Below are 20,879 nucleotides of genomic sequence, written 5' to 3'. Positions count from 1 at the left end.
TCTGGGTAAGAAACTGGTATAAGGAATGTGTATATAGTTGCTTTCCATTAAATGTAATGTTCTATGACTCTGATCACAGTAATTCTAAACTTATAAAACATGTTGCTCATTGCAGAAAAAATACGACATAACTTTAAAAATTAGAAGAAAAAATTTCCCTGTTGACAACTTAAAAATACCATTTTAGGACTTCTAGCTAAGGGACATAGAAAAATGATGGCAAGATTGTTGAAATTATACATGACATTGGCACAGAAATAGATGAATCGGTGGAACAGTGTAAAAACCAGATCAGGCATTTATTATATGTTAGTATTTGATAAAGGTGACATCTCAAATCAGTATGGGAAAAAATGGACTCTTCAGAATATATTAAGGCAGTTAATTGGTTAACCATTTGAATTTTGGTAGATCCATACCTCGTGCTGTATACAAAACAAATTCCATATGGGTAAAGATCAAATGTAAAAAGAAAAAGGCAATAAAACACAAAATTTGGTTATAACCATGTAATAGAATATTATGTACCATTGAAAATGATAGGAGTGTAACTCTTGACATACAGGCAAAATCATGGTATGTTGAGAAATACAGCATAAAACAGCCGAATTTTAAGTTGTAAAAATAAAAAAGAAATATATCTATGTATTTATGCTTAGGAAGGTCTGGAAGAGGAATTCTGGGTGATTTTTGTCTTCTCAGTATTTTCTGTCAGGAGCAATAAGCCTGTACTGCCTGAGTGCAGGATTGTTCTTCGTGTTTTAGAATTTTGCAGGAGTGAAAGGGCGAAAGGAAAGACAGCCTGGCAACAGAAGAGGAAGATATGGTGTTTTTCTGGGTTGGGGCAGGTTGCGGGGGGCATGGAAAGACACAGAAGGTCAGATGCAAATGAAGAGTTAGGCAACTGAGGCCAAAAATAATTTGTAGAATTCCAGAAGCAGTACAGGGTATCGGCTCACTGAATCAAAATGAGAAAGGTGGCTGAACTCCGAACCGGACAACAGTCAGAACAGAAGTATATTCAACAGTAGAGGGTGAGCATGATGACATGCTTAGAGAGCTAAACAAATACGGAGCAGTTGTGTAGGGAGATTGACACAGAGCTCCCAAGTTTATCTCTTGCCTTTTGTATGGTGCCTCATGAGTTTTGAGAGCTTTGCCATGCATCCTGTTTGAGAAAGGTTTGTCTAACTTGGTAATGACAGACATTCTCCTCTGTTTTTATGGATGAAAATACTGAAGCTTAAAGAATGTTTTGGTGACATGGCTAGTTAATAACGAAGCCAAAGCCAGAACCTGCTTTGCTTCAATCTAGTGGGTGGTCTTGTAATCATACCTCATTCTCTCAGACTTCCAGGGAGATGAGAGCAGTCCTGGGAAACACCCAGTGATTCTAGTCAAGCCTGACAAACTTGATATGAATTAATCACTGTTACCTAATACCTACCCAGCATGGTGGTTTTTCCCCACCCACCCAAAACTTTTAAGGCTCTCAAAGGTAAAATTTTTGATGAAAATGACTTGTTAATTTACCACATTAAAATGAGTTATCACATTTCACTTATCACATTAGCAAAGATAAAACTGAAACACTCAGCAAGAGTTCTGGAAAATGAATGCTCTATGCTGCTGGAAAGACTTTAAATTGGTATATTTGTAGAGGGCAATCTGGCAGTACCTATCAAAACTTAAAAATTATTTACCTTTTTCCATATCAATTTTACTTCTTGGAGTTTATTCCAAGGATATAGTGGGGAGATGCCCAAAGATAACATGTGCAAAGATTTCACCACAGCTTTGTTGATTTTTTTTTTTAAGGTTTTATTTATTTTAGAGAGAGTGGCAGGCAGGGGCAGAGGGAGAGGGGGAGAGAGAATCTCCAGCAGATTCCCCACTGAGTGAGGAGCCTGACACATGGCTCTATTCCATGGCCCTGAGATCATGACCTGAGCCAAAATCAAGAGTCTGACGCTTCACTGACTGAGCCACCCAGGCACCCCTCATGTAGACATTTTAGATTGTATCTTTCATCTCTGTTGTCTCTCCCCACCCCCACTATTACCCCTTTTTAACCAATTGCCAGAAATCCTGGTATTATCAGAATATGTGTGAAGCAAAATGGAAAACCTGTTCACCTTTAATAGAAAACATTAATAGAGTTCTCATTACTATGCATAAATAAAGCATAATGGAACTAGACCAAAGTCCATGATAGGTGATTAAAACAGTCAAAGAAATGTGGTTTTCATATAAGAACAGACTGAAAAGACTGGGATTTGTTTGGCATGAAGGTTAGGCAAAGATGTAATTTTTTTTTTAAGATTTTATTTATTTATTTGACAGAGAGAGAGACAGTGAGAGAGGGAACACAAGCAGGAGGAGTGGCAGAGGGAGAAGCAGACTCCCCGCTGAGCAGGTAGCCAGAGGCGGGGCTCGATTCCAGGACCCTGGGATCATGACCTGAGCCGAAGGCGGTCGCTTAACGACTGAGCCACCCAGGCGCCCCGATGTAATCACTTTCTAAATCTAGTTATGGAGTATAGATGAAGGGTAGACTGGTTTATTTACCAAATTCTGTGACCTCCTACCTCATCTTCACCACCCAGCTTACTCTGAAGTAAAAGAAAAAAAAAAAAAAAGGCTAACTGCCTTTTATTTTTTTATTTTTTAAAGATTTTATTTATTTATTAGAGAGAGAGAGAGAGCATGAGAGGGGGGAGGGTCAGAGGGAGAAGCAGACTCCCCGCTGAGCGGGGAGTCCAATGTGGGACTCGATCCCAGGACTCCAGGATCATGACCTGAGCCAAAGGCAGTCGCTTAACCAACTGAGCCACCCAGGCGCCCGGATAACTGCCTTTTAAAAGATCATACCCTTCTCGGGGTCCTGGGATCCAGCCCCGTGTTTGGCCCCCCGCTCAGCCGGAGGTCTACTTCTCCCTCTTCCTCTGCCCCCTCCCTGCTCATACTCTCTGTCTCAAATGAATAAATAAAATATTTTTAAAAGAATAAAAGATCATAACCCTTGTACCATTAACAGTCTGAAGGCATTATGCTTTTGAGATACATTCATGTTAGGGTTGTTTGCCCCTAACCCCATTACAACTAGATTTTAAAAATCTGAATAGTTCAGTGCAAGATATTGTACTTAATGGCACAGTGATCCATGTAATTATCTTGTTTTCTTCAGAAATAATTGATTAGAGGAAATTGCAAGTAAGAAGAAAATATATAGATTTATTATAACTAGAGGTTATTTTGGATTAATACTCAAGATGATTATGTTTTTGGGAGAAACCAGTGTGTCTGTTTTTAGGTACAATATGTCTCCGAGATAATTCCACTAGCAAAGATTGTGTGTAAATTTTCCAAGATGGGAGATTATGATTATGATGCTAAGGGGTTTTGCTATTCCAGGTCCGCAAAATCATGACTTAACAAAATATGAGCCTTCGTGGGAGGCCTGTGAAATAAAAAATATATTTGTGTGGCTTTTTAGAGTGTATAAAAATGCTTGCACATACTGTGTGGAAGTGAAGCTCGAGCTGCTTGCTAGATGTTAAGTTTTCTTAATGGCCATATAGTCTGAGTTCCATTATTAATATAGTTCTGACGCCTCATCCTTGCCTGAAGCAGTCTCTTCAGCTACTGTTCAGTGTGCTTAGGGGCAGCACAATCCTTTGGTTTCTTTTCTCTTTTTTTTTTTTTTTTTACGTTTTATATATTTTTCAACAGAGACAGCGAGAGAGGGAACACAAGCAGGGGGAGTGGGAGAGGGAGAAGCAGGCTTCCCGTGGAGCAGGGAGCCCGATGTGGGACTCGATCCCAGGACCCTGGGATCATGACCTGAGCTGAAGGCAGACGCTTAACAACTGAGCCACCCAGGCGCCCAGTCCTTTGGTTTCTTAATCAAATGTTGCTATGACCTTTGGGACTGTGTTTTGGCCAAAGATAGTTTTGTAGCAATAGAGACTATATCGTTGAAGTGCTTGCTTTTGGTTTTCTTTTTTCTTTTTCGTTTTCCTTAGATCTGTTCTGAGGACCACGATCCATTTGGGGGATGGTTACAGAACTGAACCATGGTTGGCAGTGAAAATACACGTTCAAAGTTGAATGAAAGCCTCATCCTGGAAGGGGAATGGTATTATGTTTAAACTGGCTGCTCTGGTGTATGTGGAAGAATTTGGTGTCAGTGAGTTAACTTTTTAGGTTTCAAAGTTTAAGGGAGTTTTGTTCTGTCCTTCTAGGATTATAGAGGAATTAATTCGTAGAAGACTTTGGGAAATGCTGCATTAGCATTAATCCTAGTGAAGAGTGTATCTATAGGTTAAGTGAAACATTGTCGTTCAGAGCCAGTTAAGCTTAAAGAAGCAGACCCCCTTTTGGTCTTTCCAGTGTTGGCACTATTTTGGCAGTAAGCTCTTTCCAGTTCCATGGATCTTTTTCTTACCCTGTTCTGTAGGCCTGATTTTGACATCTTCTGAATCAAACCTGAGGGCAGTGGCGGTTTTATTTGACTTTGCCAGTTGCTAGGGATCTGTTTTAACCTCTACATGCTACGTGTTCCTGCCCTTAGTGACCTGATTTGTTCCTGAAATGGTTAGCATGCAACCATTTGCATAAAAATTGGTGGTGATGTAAGATGGTTCTTCCACCAGAATACAAGTGGAAATCAGTACAGTAGAAACTGAAAGTGCTAATAAGTAGGGTGAACTTCAGGAATATTTGGGCATCCCCCAAGGATGGAAGAGTTGCAGGGCGTGATTACCTGGAAGAAAGGTATGAAGCTTCTCACATAGACCCTCCTCCCCATTCTGCCCGATGAAATTATCTTGTTTTCTTCAGAAATAAGCATTTGCCTGGCATGAGGCGGTAGCTTGTTTTGTGTTCCCTACATGACTGTACTGCCTGGGGGAGAGTTAGCCTTCCAGCCAATGATGTCTTGTAATTTTGAGGTGGGGCCTGGGGTTGAGCATAAGGTACAGAAAGTGAAAGAGAACTTATAAAAAGGAACTTGATTACTCTAAGTCCAATTTTGTTTTTTGTGTGTGTGTTTAGTGCAGGTCTTGTTTCAACTCTTACATGAGCATTATGGTTGTTGACAGTTTTCATTTCCTAGTGCTTAATTGTTGCAGGAACACATGTGTCTCGATTATTTTTAATATATGGGCAGATTTTCTTTAATTGACCCGTTGGATTCTTCCCCTCTTTTGGTGATCTAAACAACACCAAATTACTGCACTACCATTTAACTTAGAGAACTGATCATGATTGTGGCCAAAATTGTGGATTTGATGTCTGGTTTTGGATACGGCTTAAAATTATTCTCAAATAACAAGTTGATCAACATTCTTACATTGTTAGTGATGTGGTAAAGACCATTTAAATAAGACCAGTTCCTCCCAGTATAAAATCACAGAAATAAGTTTAAGATGTCATTTCTTCTCCGAACAAGAATGCAAGCCGTCTGTGAGTTCTCCAGCTCGGCTTTCATGCCTTAAAGTCCTTGGAAACCTGTCTGGAGAGCTTTCTAAATCCTGCACATTCCTGTCTTCCAGGCTTTTTTTCTGGTCCAGCAGACAGTTCAGGATCCAGAACCCAAGGATGAACGTTCACCGTGGCGGTGAGAGCGACAGGGTACTGCGGCAGGAGGCGAGCTGCCTAAGCGATGACCCTGCAGCTGCGGCCCAAGAGAGAGAAACAAATAGCCTGACTGCTTCCGCTCTTCAGAGTCTCGCTTACCCTCTAGGTTCCAGGAGCGATGGTACGATGGTTAGATCTTGACTTAATTTGGAGGGCTTTCTGACCCAAGAGCGTCCACTCTACCCAGAGGCATAAATAACATCTCCAGCTGATTGGCTTAGCTCACATGTCACAGTTACCTAAGGCTGCCCGCCACAGACAGCCCCCTGACTCAGTCAGTCCTGCACATCTAACTTGGTGGTAACAGTGTGAGGAAAAACAGTCCTGGATCTGGAGTCAGAAGACAGATTCAGATTCTAGCTCAGCTGCTTATCATCTGTAACCGTGGATGAGCTCCTTAATCTTTCTGAGCCCTGCTTTCTTAATTTGGAAAAGGGGGATATTAATATTCTTCTTACTTCACGCGACTGGGAGGCTTTGGAGTTAATGGATGTGCAGGCTCTTGATAAACTGTCCGGTTCTTTTTAACTTTGAATAAAGGCAGCGGCAACACTAATAATAGCAGTTACTGTTTATTGAGCACTCACCATGCTAGGAACTTTACATACATGTTTTTAGATAAAGAATGGCAAACTGTGGCCAAATCCAAACCACTGCCTGTTTTTGTAAATAAAGTTTTAAAATGCAGCCATCATGCCCATTTGTTTACATAGGGGCTTTGGCTGCTTTCCTGCTACAGTGGCATAGACTGTGACCCACAGAACTTTCTGGCCTTTTATCGAAAGTGTGCCGATCCCTGCTTAGAGTCCTCTTCCTTGTGCAGATGACGAAAGGAAGCTTCGGAAGCTTACAGAACGTACTCAGGCCCACACCGCTAGGAGGTGGGCGGCTGCCATTTGAACCCATGTCTTTCTGACCAGGCTGTGCTATTCTAGATGCATCCACTGGCAGAGGGGCAGGGTGTGCCTGCCATCCTAGCATGTGCCATTAGGGAGAGTTTGCGCACGGAGTCCCCCTTCCTGCTCACCCATGTATGCTTCCTTGAGGCGCCCTTCAGCAATCAGCCCACCTGAATTGCTTCATTGCTGTGGGGGGGTGAGGGTGGGGAATCAAGCATCCTGAATTTGTGATGTAGGTCCCTACTTTCATTTTTTAGAACAGCACTTTGTGAAAGCCCATCTTGGTGATGAAAGCGTTTCTTTGCTAGAAGCTTGCCTGTGGATTGTGTGGAAGCTTAGCTCTTGTTGTGCAAACAGAACAGGGCCACACTGAAAATCTGTCAAAAATCGTAGGATGTGAACCCTCAATAAGCGTTTGGTCTAGATTTTGGTTTCCTTTTCTCTAGAAGCAAATGGGAAAGAAAAGTGAGTGTACTCTAGGTCACAATTTATCTAAGGGCCCAAAGTCAGGCTCATTTACCACAAGTGATGGGCAGTGATCATGTTCATGAATTACTGTATACAGACTTAAAATACGTGCAGGATGGGAGTCAGATATTCTATTGTATCTATAACCTTTTACTTTTTTCAAAAAAATCTGAAGAAAATGTAGAAAATTTAATTAAGCTTGTCAGATCTAGGTGGCGGGATACACATATTGTGTTAACTTTGGTATGTTTGAAATTTTTCGTAAAAGAGACTTTTTTTACATTAAAATATATTAGGAGAACTGCCAATTTAAAAGAATCCTATGATAATACTTTTATATTTTCCCCCAAATTGTCTTCTGCATACATCCAGATTTCAGATATTTAGTTTTAAGCCTTTTTTGCATGATATGGTATTAGCACACTTTGAAGTGCTCTCACATACTTTATTTCAGTTGATAGAAGAATCCTGTGAGAGAGGTGGAGTGAACATGATTCTCATTTTACAGAACCGAACAAGGTTTAGAAAATTGAATAAATTGCTTTTAAAGAAAACGGCTCCTTGGTGATACTAGGACAAAAACAGGTTCCGTGAAGGAATCCTAACCCAAGGCCACTTGCATTGGAACCTTTCTGCTGAGGGCAAGCCCTGCCTCTTCAAAAAATGGTGCTGGTGATGGTAGGATTCTCCAGCGCATAGTGAAAATGCATTTTTATGTGAATTTCTAGGAAAAGTAATGCATTAGACAATTAGAGACTGTCATCCCTTCTGGGGAAATAAACTTTAGAAACATGTGGAAATTTTTAGAAGGATGTGGAAAAGGAATAGTTTCAGCGCCCAGAGGTAGCAGGTTTCTTAAATATAACACAGGAACTACAAGAGTATTATTTAGAGCTAGAAGTGGAAAGTAAAAAGTGATTTCCTCTGTGAAACAAGACCAGGGGAGGGCATGGAGTCTGGCAGGGCCTTGCTGGTTGTCCACAGAAATTCTCTACTGTTTAAATTTTTTTAAGCCATGCATATAATTTACTTTAAAAGTTTTAAATCATTTTATTTTATTTTATTAAAGATTTTATTTATTTATTTGACAGAGAGGGATACAGCGAGAGAGGGAACACAAGCAGGGGGAGCGAGAGAAGGAAAAGCAGGCTTCCCGCAGAGCAGGAAGCCCGATGTGGGGCTCGATCCCAGGATCCTAGGATCATGACCTGAGCCGAAGGCAGACGCCCAACGACTGAGCCACCCAGGCGCCCCATAAAATTTTTAAATCATTTTAAAGTGTGGGCATTATTGCCTTCCTTCTCTCCTCCCCACCGTGCAAACCTGGAAAAAAGCTCAGGGGGATCCAGTATGAGTCTCTAGCCTATTTTTCCTTTACTTGTTCAAGGCAACAGTTTTTTGCCTGCGAACACCTAAAAGTTTGAGGATTTTCTTGTTGTTTTTTAAAGAGATGAGGTTTATTTCCCCCCCAAGCCTTTTTGCTGTCAAGTTATTTTGGTTTGTTTGTATGATCTTTTAGACCTTTCACTTGACTATGCCTCTCAGCCAGCAAATCTTCAGTTCCCTCACATAATGCCACTTCCCGAAGACGTCAAAGGCTCCTGCTTCCAAAATGGGAATAAACGGAACCATGAACCCTTTATGGCTCCAGAACGATTTGGAAACAGCACTGTGGGCTTTGGCAGTAACGTTCATTCCCAGGCGCCAGAGAAAGTGACACTTCTTGTAGATGGCACACGTTTTGTTGTGAATCCACAAATTTTCACTGCTCATCCGGATACCATGTTGGGAAGGTAATTGATGATAATTTCCTTCCAAATTCACTCTCTTCTCTATGAATAGAAATATCTTCTGTTTATCTTGCACTAGATGTGAGGAAAAGAAGCCCTGCATTGCTTATTTTTCTACCTTCACAACTTTGTGAGACAGGGAGGGCAGGCTTATACAAAGCCTTATATGTGTTGATGATTTGGGGGATGTACTTAATTTATTTACAAAGCCAGTATAATAAAATGGGCCCCCACAAAGGAGAGTGCAATCAGAACTATGGAAAATAATCTGCTGAATATCCTTCCCTCTGAAACAGAAGTCACACACCTCATCTCTCTTAGCCATAATTCGTACACCCTCACAAAAGTAATCTTGTCTGAGCTCCACAGGTCAAAGACAGGGTTAAGGGAAGATCTGAGTTGTGGGGTTTTTTTTTCTTTTGTCTTTTAATAAAAAATAGAATTAGACACGTGTTCCATATGACACAACAGCAAAACTGTTTTACAGGAAAGCCTTTTGGCTGCTGTCCGTTGCCCGCTCTGCTTGGCAGCAGGTGTCAGGCTGTCATTTTCTGATGCCTCCATCTCTATTCAAGTTTTCCAAAACTGAATCTTTCTATCTGGCTGTTGTACTGTGTCATGACTGCTCTCTCTTTTCTTCATGTTCCATTTTCTGTGCTGCTTCACTGAAGACCACAGTCTTACCCTCTTCTCCTCATCTCCTGCCTCCAGCATTTTAGGGGTAGAGTTTAGGAAATGGAAGAGCCTGCCAAGGAGGAGCACTGGCCAGAAAGTGTTCTTGGAGCCTGGACTGGGAGTTAGGAGGTTCTCCTTCTGGCCAACCATAGACCTTAACATGAGGAAGAGCAAATTGGGATAAGAGTAAAAATAATAATAATGATGATGATGATGTATGTGTATATACACATAGACATTTGGCTTTTGAGGATTTTCATCTACTTGGAAGTAGATCTTAAAAGATCTAACCTCACTCAGGAGGTTAGATTTCATTAGAAATCAGAATGGACCACACTCATTTGTTGAATTTTAGGCTAAATGGAATCCAGCTATTCAAATATATTTATATTTGAACATACACATGCAGATTCATGATGAACCATTTTTAACTATAAAGAAACCTGTATATTTCTCAAACATCTGAATTAAGACTAAACTAGAACATCAAAACATTTTCCAGACTGGCCCTACATTTTATCAGACTTGACTTCCTGTCCTTAGTCTTGGTGTTGCTACCACTGCCCCCCCACCACACCCACACCCCAAAACAGTGTTCCCTCGGTGCTGACTGGCTCTTTGAGGTAGATTGCCTCTGACAGTGATCACGAGAAGAAAGGCAAGCATTTTCTGTTAATTCTTGGGTGACCCTCTTTCTTTGAATCTAGGAATGAGTTGTCCCATGGCAAGAGCGTCTGATTCTTTATCTAGGTGGTTTATCAGCTGAGGTTATCAGTTCTGAGAGTTACTTAGGTTTGCACTGTCCTGAGGTTACATACAGTGTTGGTAAGCCTAGGCAGTGAGCTAAAAAATGTGGGCCACTAGTCACAAGGGGGACAAGCCGAGAGATTGCAAATGGATTAATGTTAATCCATACCACTACCAGATAAATAACTCTGAGCTTAGGTCTTGCTGATGATAGTTAAGGGGTTGGAGGGGGTGGCATTACATGGCATGTTGTTCACTATTTTGATTCATAACTGTCTTGGCTAGACTTTAACCAGAACATTCCAGAAAAATGTCAGCATTCTTTGAAGACACTTTTATCAGGATGGATTTCTTATATATGGTGTTAGTGGTTTGGAAAGTATGTGATTTGGAATCTTTTTCAGACCTTTGAAAAGCAGCCAATTTAGGGTGGAGGATAACAGTTTTAACATTGAACAGCAGGGCTTCCCAGCAGGTTAAGAAAGGAAATGACAGTGAGGCGTCATTGGGAACTTAAATCCGGCTGGCTGAAGATCCTGACTGCCTGCCCCGTCCCTCACACTGGTTTCCCATTCCACAGCTCAGACGTGCAACAGGAGTGGTGGAAGTCAAGGGGCCAGTGTTACTGGAGGGGATCTGAGAGGGAGGAAGGAAGGATGGGAGAAGGTGAGTAAGGAAAAGCAAGATCTCCCTGTGCCCTCCTGACCTCTGAGTTCATGCACAGAGCAGGCTTGCCTCTCTAAACTATGTCAAACCACTGAGAAGCCTAATACCTCCCATCCCTGTCTACTTGACCTGAAGTTCCTGTCATTAGAGTTACTCCTTGGATTGAAGAAGGGCATTTTCCCCAGAGCTCCAGCATTAAAATGTACCAGGAAAGGGAGAACAGTAACATCTGCACCCACCAGTATAGATGCATCTATCACATTAGATGTTGAAAAGCAAAACTCAGAACTGAGGACTGACACGCTAGATAAGTAAGGAGGAGGGAAAGGACCAGGAAGGGTCAGGAGCAGGAGATGCACGGTCTTCCTGAGCTGCCGGCATATCCCTGGGCAGTGGGGAGGGCGTGAGAGGCAACCCTCACACGTGCCAGAGATTTTCCAAGGGCCAACTCTGCAGATGCTGCTTTACTTCATTTGCTGTGACAGAAGCTTACCACCCGTGATCCTTGAGGACTTGCTGCTTCATTTCTCCTTGCTCTCAAACGCTGTAAGCAATCACTACCACCTTTTCTGTCTGGAGGGAGCTGCTGCTTAGGGGTTGGGTCCCACTGCTGTGTTTTCAGTTTATACTATGAGAACATGGAATGGAGTCTTCCAGAATGAGGTGGAAAGGGGAGCAGTCCTCATGCGTGAAGAATCCCGCTGGACTGGAAAAGATTAACATTGTTGCCTGATGTCTTTCAGAATGTTTGGACCAGGAAGAGAGTACAACTTCACTCGGCCCAACGAGAAGGGAGAATATGAGATTGCTGAAGGAATCAGTGCAACTGTATTTCGAACAGTGCTGGTGTGTAGGAGCCTTGTTGCATCCTTTTCCCCAGGGGCAGGCATAGGCAGAAGCCTCAGGAGTTCCATCGAACTGTTACTGACTTTAGGGTCTCTGGTTCCCAGTTCCCTTTCCCTCTTACTTTCTGTTCCTATAACTTTGAAGTACTTCTTGTGTGAGCTCAGTCAGCTCTCAAGGTGTGACTAAGCATGCCAGGAGAGCCAGGAGCCGCTTTGCCAGCTGACAAGTCAGCCAACTTGGTGATAGTTCTAGTAAGCTACCATTTTAACAGAACCAGGAATGGATAGGGGGTTGAAGAGGTCACTTTTCATCTTGGTTCTTTGCCTACATTTCTTCTTTTTAATCCATTTACAGGATTATTACAAAACTGGTATCATCAATTGTCCTGATGGCATCTCTATTCCAGACCTTAGAGATACATGCGATTATCTCTGCATTAACTTTGACTTCAACACTATCCGATGTCAAGATCTGAGTAAGTTACAGATACCTATTACCTGCATTTGAGCAGCTGAACTTTGAGTTTGCTTGGAATCGACTGATTTTTTTTTTAATCACTAAAGAAGAGTTTCAAGTGTGGGCTGAAAATCATTTGCAGAAGCAGAGACGTGATACTAACCTATTCCCTCTCCGGCTTCACAGCACTGTGAGGAAGTGGAGTAAACCAAAGAGAATGCACGGTGGGTTCTGAATCTAGCTTGTCCAGTGAGGCACCGAGCTAATCGCTTACCCTCTTGGGACCTTGGTGTCTCAACTAATAAATAAGGATACTGATTCTTAGACATGAGTGAGCCTTCCCTCATAGAGTCAAACAGCGTAAATTGGCTGGGTGGTTCTTAGAATCATTTTTACCGTTATTATTAACTTTGTGTTTACTAAGGGCTTTCTAGATATGAACTTGCTTAATTCTTGCAACAGTGTGAGCCCTAGCAAGTCGGGTGATAACCCCCTTTAACAAATGAGAAGACTGAGAAATTGACTTGTTCAAAGTTCTAAAAAGCTGGGATTAGAGCTGATTGACTACAAACACCATTCTCTTATTAACACCTAGGCTTCCTGAAATTATTTAAAAAATTATTCTTTGAGGTTCACGATATGTTTCCCTGCATATTCCATGAAGTTCTCTAGACTTGTGGTTTCTCTACTGGGTCTAGCGCACACTTAGAGCAAGTCCCTTGGTGTCCTCAAACTTCAGATGATCCCTCTTCTGTGGTACCATAACTCCACGAAATTGGGGTCCAGAGCATCTTCAGAAGAGGTACTACAAATGATGGTTCTTTCTCTTGTAGAATTAATGTGTGTGGTTTGACATTGTATAGCTAACAAAACCTCAGTTGGTCAAAATGCTCAGGGATTATTAAACATGAAGGGGGCACCTGGGTGGCTCAGTTGGTTAAGCATCTGACTTGGTTCCTGTTCAGGTCATGATTTCGGGGTCATGGGATCGAGTCCCACATCGGCTCCACACTGGGCATGGAACCTGCTTGGGATGCTCTCTCTGTCTCCCTCTGTCCCTCCCCCCCTCCCTCCCTCTCGATAATAAAATAAAAAATAAACATGAGGAAGTTAAGGAGTGGTAAAACGTGCAACATATCTAACAAAATCAGCTTAATTAGCGCCTCGGAGCAAGAAACCATTTTCTGCCTTTATGGGCCACCTCTCTGGAACTTCTCAGTGGTAACGGCCATCACCTCATAGTCTTTTCCTCTCCAGTAATATCTGCATTCGGCCGGGGGGATGCTCACCTACGGCTTCTCTCCCCAGGTGCTTTGCTGCATGAACTGTCCAACGACGGTGCTCACAAGCAGTTTGACCACTACCTCGAAGAACTGATCTTGCCCATCATGGTGGGCTGTGCCAAGAAAGGGGAGCGAGAGTGCCACATCGTTGTGCTGGCGGATGAGGACTCCGTGGACTGGGATGAAGACCACCCCCCCCCCATGGGGGAGGAGTATTCCCAAAGTAGGAGCCCCCGCGTGGTGCAGACGCTTTCCGCACCAGACGTGCTGCCCACAGTAGCGGTTAGATCCCGGAAGCGGCGTGAATGTCACTGTTGAGCTGGCGAGGCGCATGCTCACCTGGACGATCAGGGCACGGGATGCAGGGCTGAGGTCTCTGCTGAGTGTGTCACATTGTCACACCTGCTGCTGCCCCTGGTGTCGGATACTGGGGTGAGACAGAGGCCAGACTGAGGCCATTTACTGGTGGCGTCACTCTCCTCTCCGCTGGTTCCACTTTTAGTGAATGTACCGATTCAGAAGGTACAAAAGGATGGATATACATTGAAGAGTCTTGATCCCATCCCTGCCTCATCCACCCGGTTTTCCTCCTCAGCTTCTTTTATATCCTTCAGACGTATTCAGTGCACATACATAAGCAATTACATCCATGGTTTTTCCTTTTTTTCAAATGCTTCCATAGTCTACAGACTGTTCAACACCATGTCTTTCATAAAAAGCTTCCGCGATCTTTTTAATGGCTGTCTAGTGTTCCACTGCACGACCGTGCCAGGACGGAATTAACTAGCCCTGTTGTTGGACACTTAAACTATAAATTGTGAATGATGCTGCAATAAATAGCCTTTTAAATGGAGTCTTTTTCACACGTGTATCTCTATAGAATAATATTCCTAGAAATGGAATTTCTGTGCCAAAGCTTTGTTTCTTTATAATTTTGATAAATGTTGCCGAATTCTCCTCCTATATTACACTCACAAAACAATATGTGGCAGGTTTGTTTTCCACACCCTCACCAAAACAGTGTTTTACTAAACTTTTATCTTTGTCACACTGATAGGTAAAAAATAGCATCGCATTTATGTTTTCATTTGCATTTCTCATTTCATGATCAACACTCACCATCTTTTTTATTTTTAAGAGCCTTTTAATTTCCTTTTCTGTAGCTTTATTTGTGCCTTTTGCCCATTACAGAATCGGATTGGCTTTTACTTAGTGATTTGTGAAGGCTCTCTATTTCTGACCACTCTCTCTATATATAATAAGGAAATTAGCCCTTTGTAATGTGAGTTGCAGGTATTTTTCCCAGTTGACTTTTGGTTTTTTGTTTTTAGCTTTGTTACAGTGGTTTTAGCTAAGCAGAGATGTTGTATTTTTAAGTAGGTGAATGTGTCAGTTTTTATATTATGGCTTCTGGGTTTTATGTTGTACCCAAAAGGTCCTCCCCACCCTGAGACTATAAAAATTTCTCATGTGGTTTCTTTCTTATGTTTGATCTATTACTTAACATTTAATCTGTGATCCAACTGGATCTTTTTTTTTTTTTTCTTTTTTGGCGTCAGGGTCAGGTATACCTTTCATCAGTCTGATTCTGTTAGCTCATCTCCCTCCTCTTTTAGAAGTCTTTACTCCATGATTAACTCAATTTTTCTTTTTCCAGTTCTTTATAGCTCCAAGCTCTATAGATTCTTCAAATATATTGAGAATCGTGATGTCGCTAAAACAGTGTTAAAGGAGCGAGGCCTGAAAAATATTCGCATTGGAATTGAAGGTAATAAATATCCCCATTAGTATTCAGCTTGCATGGCTCATGGAGTAGGTCTTATCTATGGGCCCAGCTTGTGTCCTTAAAACCCGGCTTCCAGAGGACAGAGAGAATAGGCACACATGAAAACTACATTCCTACCCGTGTGAGGGATTCCTGGTTTTGTTTTTTTTAATCCTTGTATTTCCTTTTCATTTTATTTCCAGTCATAAATGCTTACTTAAATTAAAGCAGCTGCAGGAATAAGTTCCGGTGTACTGCTTCGGGACAAAGCAGTGAGGGCTAAAGACACGGGGGCGGGGGGGGGGGTGGTGGTGGTTGTGGAGCAGGGCCCGTGGGCTCACCAAGTGGGAGAGTCATTCCACCAACAGTCTTGGTGAAGATCTTTTTGGGATCTGTGAAGATCTTTTTGGGATCCTATATATATCTGTATAGATATATATCTATATATAGGCCCATTATATATCTGAAGTATAATAGTCCTTCTGAAAATTATAGCTTGGAGACTCAAAATTTGATTTAATTCCACTACATACCTTTGAGGAATGTCTATGTGTATTGATAGAATGGTTTGAAGTGATCTTGAGCAAATGGCTCCCAACCTGTGGTCTCCATAGAACGGTCTTAGACACTGATTCTTCGAGAATGCTGAAGCCATCCTGGTCTCCCCTCCATGAGTCTTTGACTCTTGAGTTTTGCTGTGCTTGCTATCTCGGTCTTGCCTGCAGAACCCATCAATCTTCACTGCGTCTGACTTAGGTTGGAATTTCAGGTGGGAAGAGATTTTTGAGGTCTATTAAACCTGTTTCCACTGTGTCCCTCCTTTGTCACTGGAAACCCCAGGAACAGGGTGACAAGGATTACTCCATTCCCCATCAGACTGTCCTACCATTAGAACATTCGTCCATATATCTAGTAGATAACTTACTCTCTCTTCAGTCTTCCTTCTAGTTCTAGCCTCTGAAGCTACTCTAAGATTTCTCCCATTTCCATGTGATAGCCTTTCAGATATTTCAGGCAACTTCCCTGTTTTTTTTTTTCTTTAGGCTACACATTACACACTTTCTTAACCACTTCTCCTACAGTATGAGATAAGCACTAGAATTAGAGACTGGAATTCACCATGGCCTAGCAGGATTTCTGTTCTGTGGCATTGTTGCCAGTAAGTACAGGCTTCTGAAATTACTAAGAGGCTGTTCCCGCCCTGTCATTAGAAGAGAGAGAATTTTTGTTACTTCCCTTCCAGGGACAAGACCTACTAACCTGGATAGGTGGGAAGTGAGCACATAGGTGGGTGGGAGTGGCAGGGCATGGTCAGAGGTCATTTCCCCAGCCTTTGAATGTGGGAGGAAATTAATGTGGTTAGAGAAGAGAAAGTGTGGAATCTAGAGTGGGCAATTTCCTGGAGTCATGAGAATGGCCTTTTTCTGTTTTAGGTTACCCTACCTGTAAAGAAAAAATTAAGAGAAGACCCGGTGGCCGGTCTGAAGTAATCTATAACTATGTGCAGCGCCCCTTTATCCAGATGTCCTGGGAAAAGGAAGAAGGGAAGAGTCGCCATGTAGATTTCCAGTGTGTCCGAAGCAAATCCCTCACTAATCTGGTAGCTGCAGGAGAAGATGTCTTAGAGGACCAGGAGATAGTAATGCACCACCCACCTCAGGTGGATGAACTCGACCGGCTGAATGCCCCACTTTCTCAGATGGCATCTAACGACTTTCAGGATTAGGGCCAGCTGTGGACCCGTGTCTCTTCAGAGCCCTTCTCTGTCTGCGATGCCCACAGCCAGTTCTCCCCTTGGTTTGTCTCCCCGAGTATCAGGAGACCTGCTTCTCCATCCTTTCCCTTTCTCCTACAATTAGCGTGTGTCCTTTTCATTACTGAAAAGTCTGTGCCTCCGGCAGGGGATAAAAAAGCACTCACTGGCAAATAAGCTACCAGCTTTGCAGCAGCCCTGGTAACTTGAAAATTTTGGATCTGGTGCCGTTTACAGAGTCTTTGCATAACTGCAAAAAGTAGGAAAGGAAGTCGACTCCCATTGGCTCATATTCATCAAAGCAGTCCTCTCATCCTTGATACTTTGTCCTTGGCTTTTTCGTTTGTTAGTTTTATACCAGACAAATTACGTAGCAGAGCAAAGGGACCAAACCTTAAAAAAAGACAATCTCTAGCTTCCACAAGCAGGCGCTAATGGGATTCTCATTAGGGTTCAGTGAAGATGCCATTCCTGGTAGCCTCTGTGCCCAGACCTGCATCTGGGAAGAACTAGGCTCTCTTCAAAACGTCCAAAAGGAGATTTCTTAAGAGTTTAAATTCAGTTTTTTCATTAATGCAATGAATAGTTCAAAACCGCACAGATCCGACTGAAGTCCAATAATAATGTAACAACATTTATGAAACCTTTTTAGGTTCAAGGTTTTTGAGTCTAAAGAAATCATTTGGAATGAAATTCACAACTCAAGTAGAAGAACCTGTCCAGATCAGGCCACTTTGATTATCCTGGCTTGGAATCTGGTGTGAAGCCATAGGTCTTCACCCTAGGCAGCACATTGCTGTGAGTGTGGCTGGGAAACCTTAGATGATATGGCTGAAAGGCTTTTAATAGACAGGCAGAAATTTCTCACAAGTGCTCTGTTTCTCAATAGAAAGACTTCAAAGAGCTCCAGGGAAGGGGGCATTTGGGGTAAAGCTGGGTGGGGAGATGTCACCTGCCCCGGCTTTGTCCCAGTGCAGGATTTTTCTTTGTATATTCTTTTCATACTATGGAATTTTTTTTGGATATCAGGATATTTGTTTTTGAAGTAGCCTATCACTGGGTTAGAAAACCATACTACTGTCATCCCCAAAGGATAGATGAATTGAGGGGTATTAGGCCTAGTAATTTTGTTTGATCTTGTTGGCTCTGTGTTAATAATGCATGTTGTGTGTGAACCCAGACCACTCCTCCCAGTACTGAACCATTTTCCCTCGTGTCCTCATGGCTATTAACAGCAGAACTAAGTTTAGAGTCTAGAGCCAGATGTTAAGTGTCTGGGGATAATCTCCCATTTTATGATAAAGTTGGCATTCTAATCACCTACCCAGAGCCTTTACCCATCACAGATTTCAAAGAGGTACATAGTTTTCTTCAAGTTCTTTAAGGAAACATGACTAGTTTTCTTAAATTCCATTCCCGTAAGATACCATAGAGCAAGCTAGGTGACTCCATTTTGACTGCCCTAGTTGTAGCCCTCCAAGGGTAAAGTCAGATGGGTGTCGAAAGCTGTTTTTTCCAGGCTTGAAGAACAAGAATGTTCTTAAGTGTGTTCTCTGTGCATGTGACCAGCATCACAGTGGAAATCAATACTCCGTTCATTACTCAGAAAACAGTAGTAGTAAGGGGTTAAACTGAGCCATCTCCCACTTAGAGAATTCTTCTGACTACCACTGGCATCCAAATTGTAAGGCTGATGGTTAAAGTTTAGGGTGAAGGTTTTTTTGTAGCCAGAGGGTACTTTTATGTCTGTGAAGCTCCTTGACTCCTATTTGAGGTCAGGTTTGGCTTTGACCATGCCAGTATTTCATTCATACCTGCTGGTAGTTGACCAACCCAGATAATCGTTTAATGGTGCTGCTTTTCTGCTTCTCAATTGACTTCCTCCCATGCCATCACAAAGGAAATCTGAATGAACTGTGTTAGTCTAGTAAGTATAACGTCTGTTCTCCATCTTCTGTATGAACATCTAAGTGTGAACATGCTGCAGCTAACCCTCTAAAACCAATTAGTCCTTGCTTAGGTAAAAAGCCAAGTATGAAAGTATGGCTTGGACTTAGCACTCTATTCTATGTAAATGATTAATTTCCTCGGGCTTTCAAGAAGTATCTCTCTCCCCCGCCCCCCAATTGGGTTAATGTGCTTTTGGTCCCAACCCATGGGGTGAGTGAGCTGGAAACCGTACAGGTTAATCTGCCAGTGTCACTGGATGGTGGAGACGAAGGGAAAAGTGGGGCCCACAGGTCCCTTCTGGTGAAGAGGGGGGTTTCTTCTGCACCCACCACCCTCCCAGCCTGGAGCTGGAGCTCAGCATCACTGCAGTTTCTGAGCTCCCCTTCCCCAGGGCCAAGCCATTCCATGATGGCAGGACTGCTGAGTCCCCACAGGGACAGGGGCTGGGTTGCAGTCATTCCCTTCAGAGTCTGTTACTGGCCAGGTGGCAAGAGAGATTTCTAATAAAGGTGGAACTCAGGTTTGGTGGGTTTTTTTTTTTTTTCTTCTAAGTGCCTAAATAAGCCAGGCTGTTTATACAGAGCCATCTTCAGAGGAAGATGTTTCGCTCAGACGGTCTTACTCAGAGGTAGCTCCGCAAGCCAAGAGGAACCTGAATTTGAGATTTAGAATCTGAGTTTGTGAATGCATCATTATCTTGTATCGCTGACTGGGAAACATTTGGCATTGAGCTGGAGAGTGGGCAGAGTGTTAACATGTGTCTGGTAAGATGATCATGGTTTCTCCAAAGTGGAGGAAAAGTATTGAAAAGATGTTAGCAAAAATGGTAAGGAAGCTAGAAAGTACATTTACTGCATAATATGTAATAGCCACTATTACTAGCTAAATTATTAATAGCTAAATTCCAAGAAACCAGTATGTCATCTAATGTATACAGGTCTATGAAAATACTACGGAATAAGCCCAGGAAGGATGGAAATATTTGCAGAAAACAATCAGCACAGGCTTTAACTCAAATTGTCAAAGTGTGATATGGAGTCTTTTTTTTATCGAGTGTCAACAGAAAGTTAAGAATCAAGGGGTTTTAGTAATTTATCCAGTGCCACTTCTTGCCATTATTTTGAAATTGTTAAAATGCGCATACAAGTTCAGAAAGCAAACCTGATGCCTTCCCTGGGGGAGATGGAGCCACGTTCCGTGCTCTGGGTGGGATCACCTCTGCAGGAGAACATTACATTTTCTCTTAAAGGCAAAATGCTTGTAGATTTTTGCCTCTTTACTTTGTATTTACTTTTAAAGTTGCACTTGTTCACCTACCAGTGTTTACGAAATCCTTTAATTGGGATGCTTTTTCTATAATAAAATATTATCATTTGCATCCATGGTTTTTTTTAGCAGAAAATAAAACTGGAAGTCAACATGTTAAAAGGGACCTAAAGCAGCAGCACATTGATTGCCTGGAACAGAGCCTCTTCCTTTCCTGCGGGGCCACAGGATCACTTTGAGCCTGTGTGTGCTCTTCCCACCCTACTATCTGTAACTCACAGGTTCCAGAACCCTAATAGTCTGCCTTCTTGAGTTCCTGGCTAATTTACATTCAAGACCTGAATCCTCAAGTCCAACCAAGTAGGACCCCACAAAGCCAAATATAAGTTTGATAGATAAGAGGACTCACCGACTTTTATGTTCTGGTTTAAAACAAGTGAGGAGCCATGGCAGGAATGAAAGGCAGGTCCCCTGGAAACACTGCTATAAAGCTTCTGGCTCCTCTGATCTCTCTGATTTGGCCCAACTCTAGTCAGGTGCCGCCTGAGTTCCAGCTCACTTAGCCCGGGAGCTTATTGGTGATCCAACTTCAAGGCCAGCACCTTCCCAGCAGGCCTGCCTTTATCAGCACAGAGGTTACGGACACACTCTGAAGAGATGGCCTGATGAGTATAC

The 20,879-nt window shown here is 42.5% G+C and overlaps 2 protein-coding genes across 5 annotated transcripts in view; one reads left to right on the top strand and one right to left on the bottom strand.

Annotated features, from left to right (window-relative positions):
- The window catches only part of KCTD20 (potassium channel tetramerization domain containing 20), a 37,265-nt gene extending 16,949 nt beyond the window's left edge, over window positions 1-20,316 (top strand). For 2 of the 4 annotated variants that reach the window (XM_025862285.2, XM_025862286.2), the window contains exons 2-9: window positions 5,556-5,761; window positions 8,527-8,800; window positions 11,629-11,731; window positions 12,086-12,206; window positions 12,295-12,411; window positions 13,496-13,693; window positions 15,128-15,238; window positions 16,669-20,316. In XM_025862285.2, coding sequence (XP_025718070.1) covers window positions 5,602-5,761; window positions 8,527-8,800; window positions 11,629-11,731; window positions 12,086-12,206; window positions 12,295-12,411; window positions 13,496-13,693; window positions 15,128-15,238; window positions 16,669-16,961 — 1,377 coding nt within the window. In that variant the 5' untranslated portion in view covers window positions 5,556-5,601 and the 3' untranslated portion in view covers window positions 16,962-20,316. Of the gene's footprint in view, window positions 1-4,050; window positions 4,777-5,555; window positions 5,762-8,526; window positions 8,801-11,628; window positions 11,732-12,085; window positions 12,207-12,294; window positions 12,412-13,495; window positions 13,694-15,127; window positions 15,239-16,668 lie in introns of those variants that run through there. The other 2 variants (XM_025862287.2, XM_025862288.2) reach the window with 2 other exon arrangements.
- The window catches only part of PXT1 (peroxisomal testis enriched protein 1), an 85,617-nt gene extending 64,976 nt beyond the window's left edge, over window positions 1-20,641 (bottom strand). Inside the window, exon 1 of the mRNA XM_025862496.2 lies at window positions 20,614-20,641. The gene's annotated coding sequence lies outside the window, so the exon portion shown is untranslated. The remainder of the gene's footprint in view (window positions 1-20,613) is intronic.
- Between the last annotated feature and the right edge of the window lie 238 nt (window positions 20,642-20,879).

Source organism: Callorhinus ursinus, unplaced genomic scaffold (genome assembly GCF_003265705.2).
Source record: "Callorhinus ursinus isolate GAN/ISIS: 27379988/994484 unplaced genomic scaffold, GSC_fseal_2.0 scaffold59, whole genome shotgun sequence".
Classification (NCBI taxonomy): Eukaryota; Metazoa; Chordata; class Mammalia; order Carnivora; family Otariidae; genus Callorhinus; species Callorhinus ursinus.
This window is presented reverse-complemented; position numbering and strand designations above follow the sequence as displayed.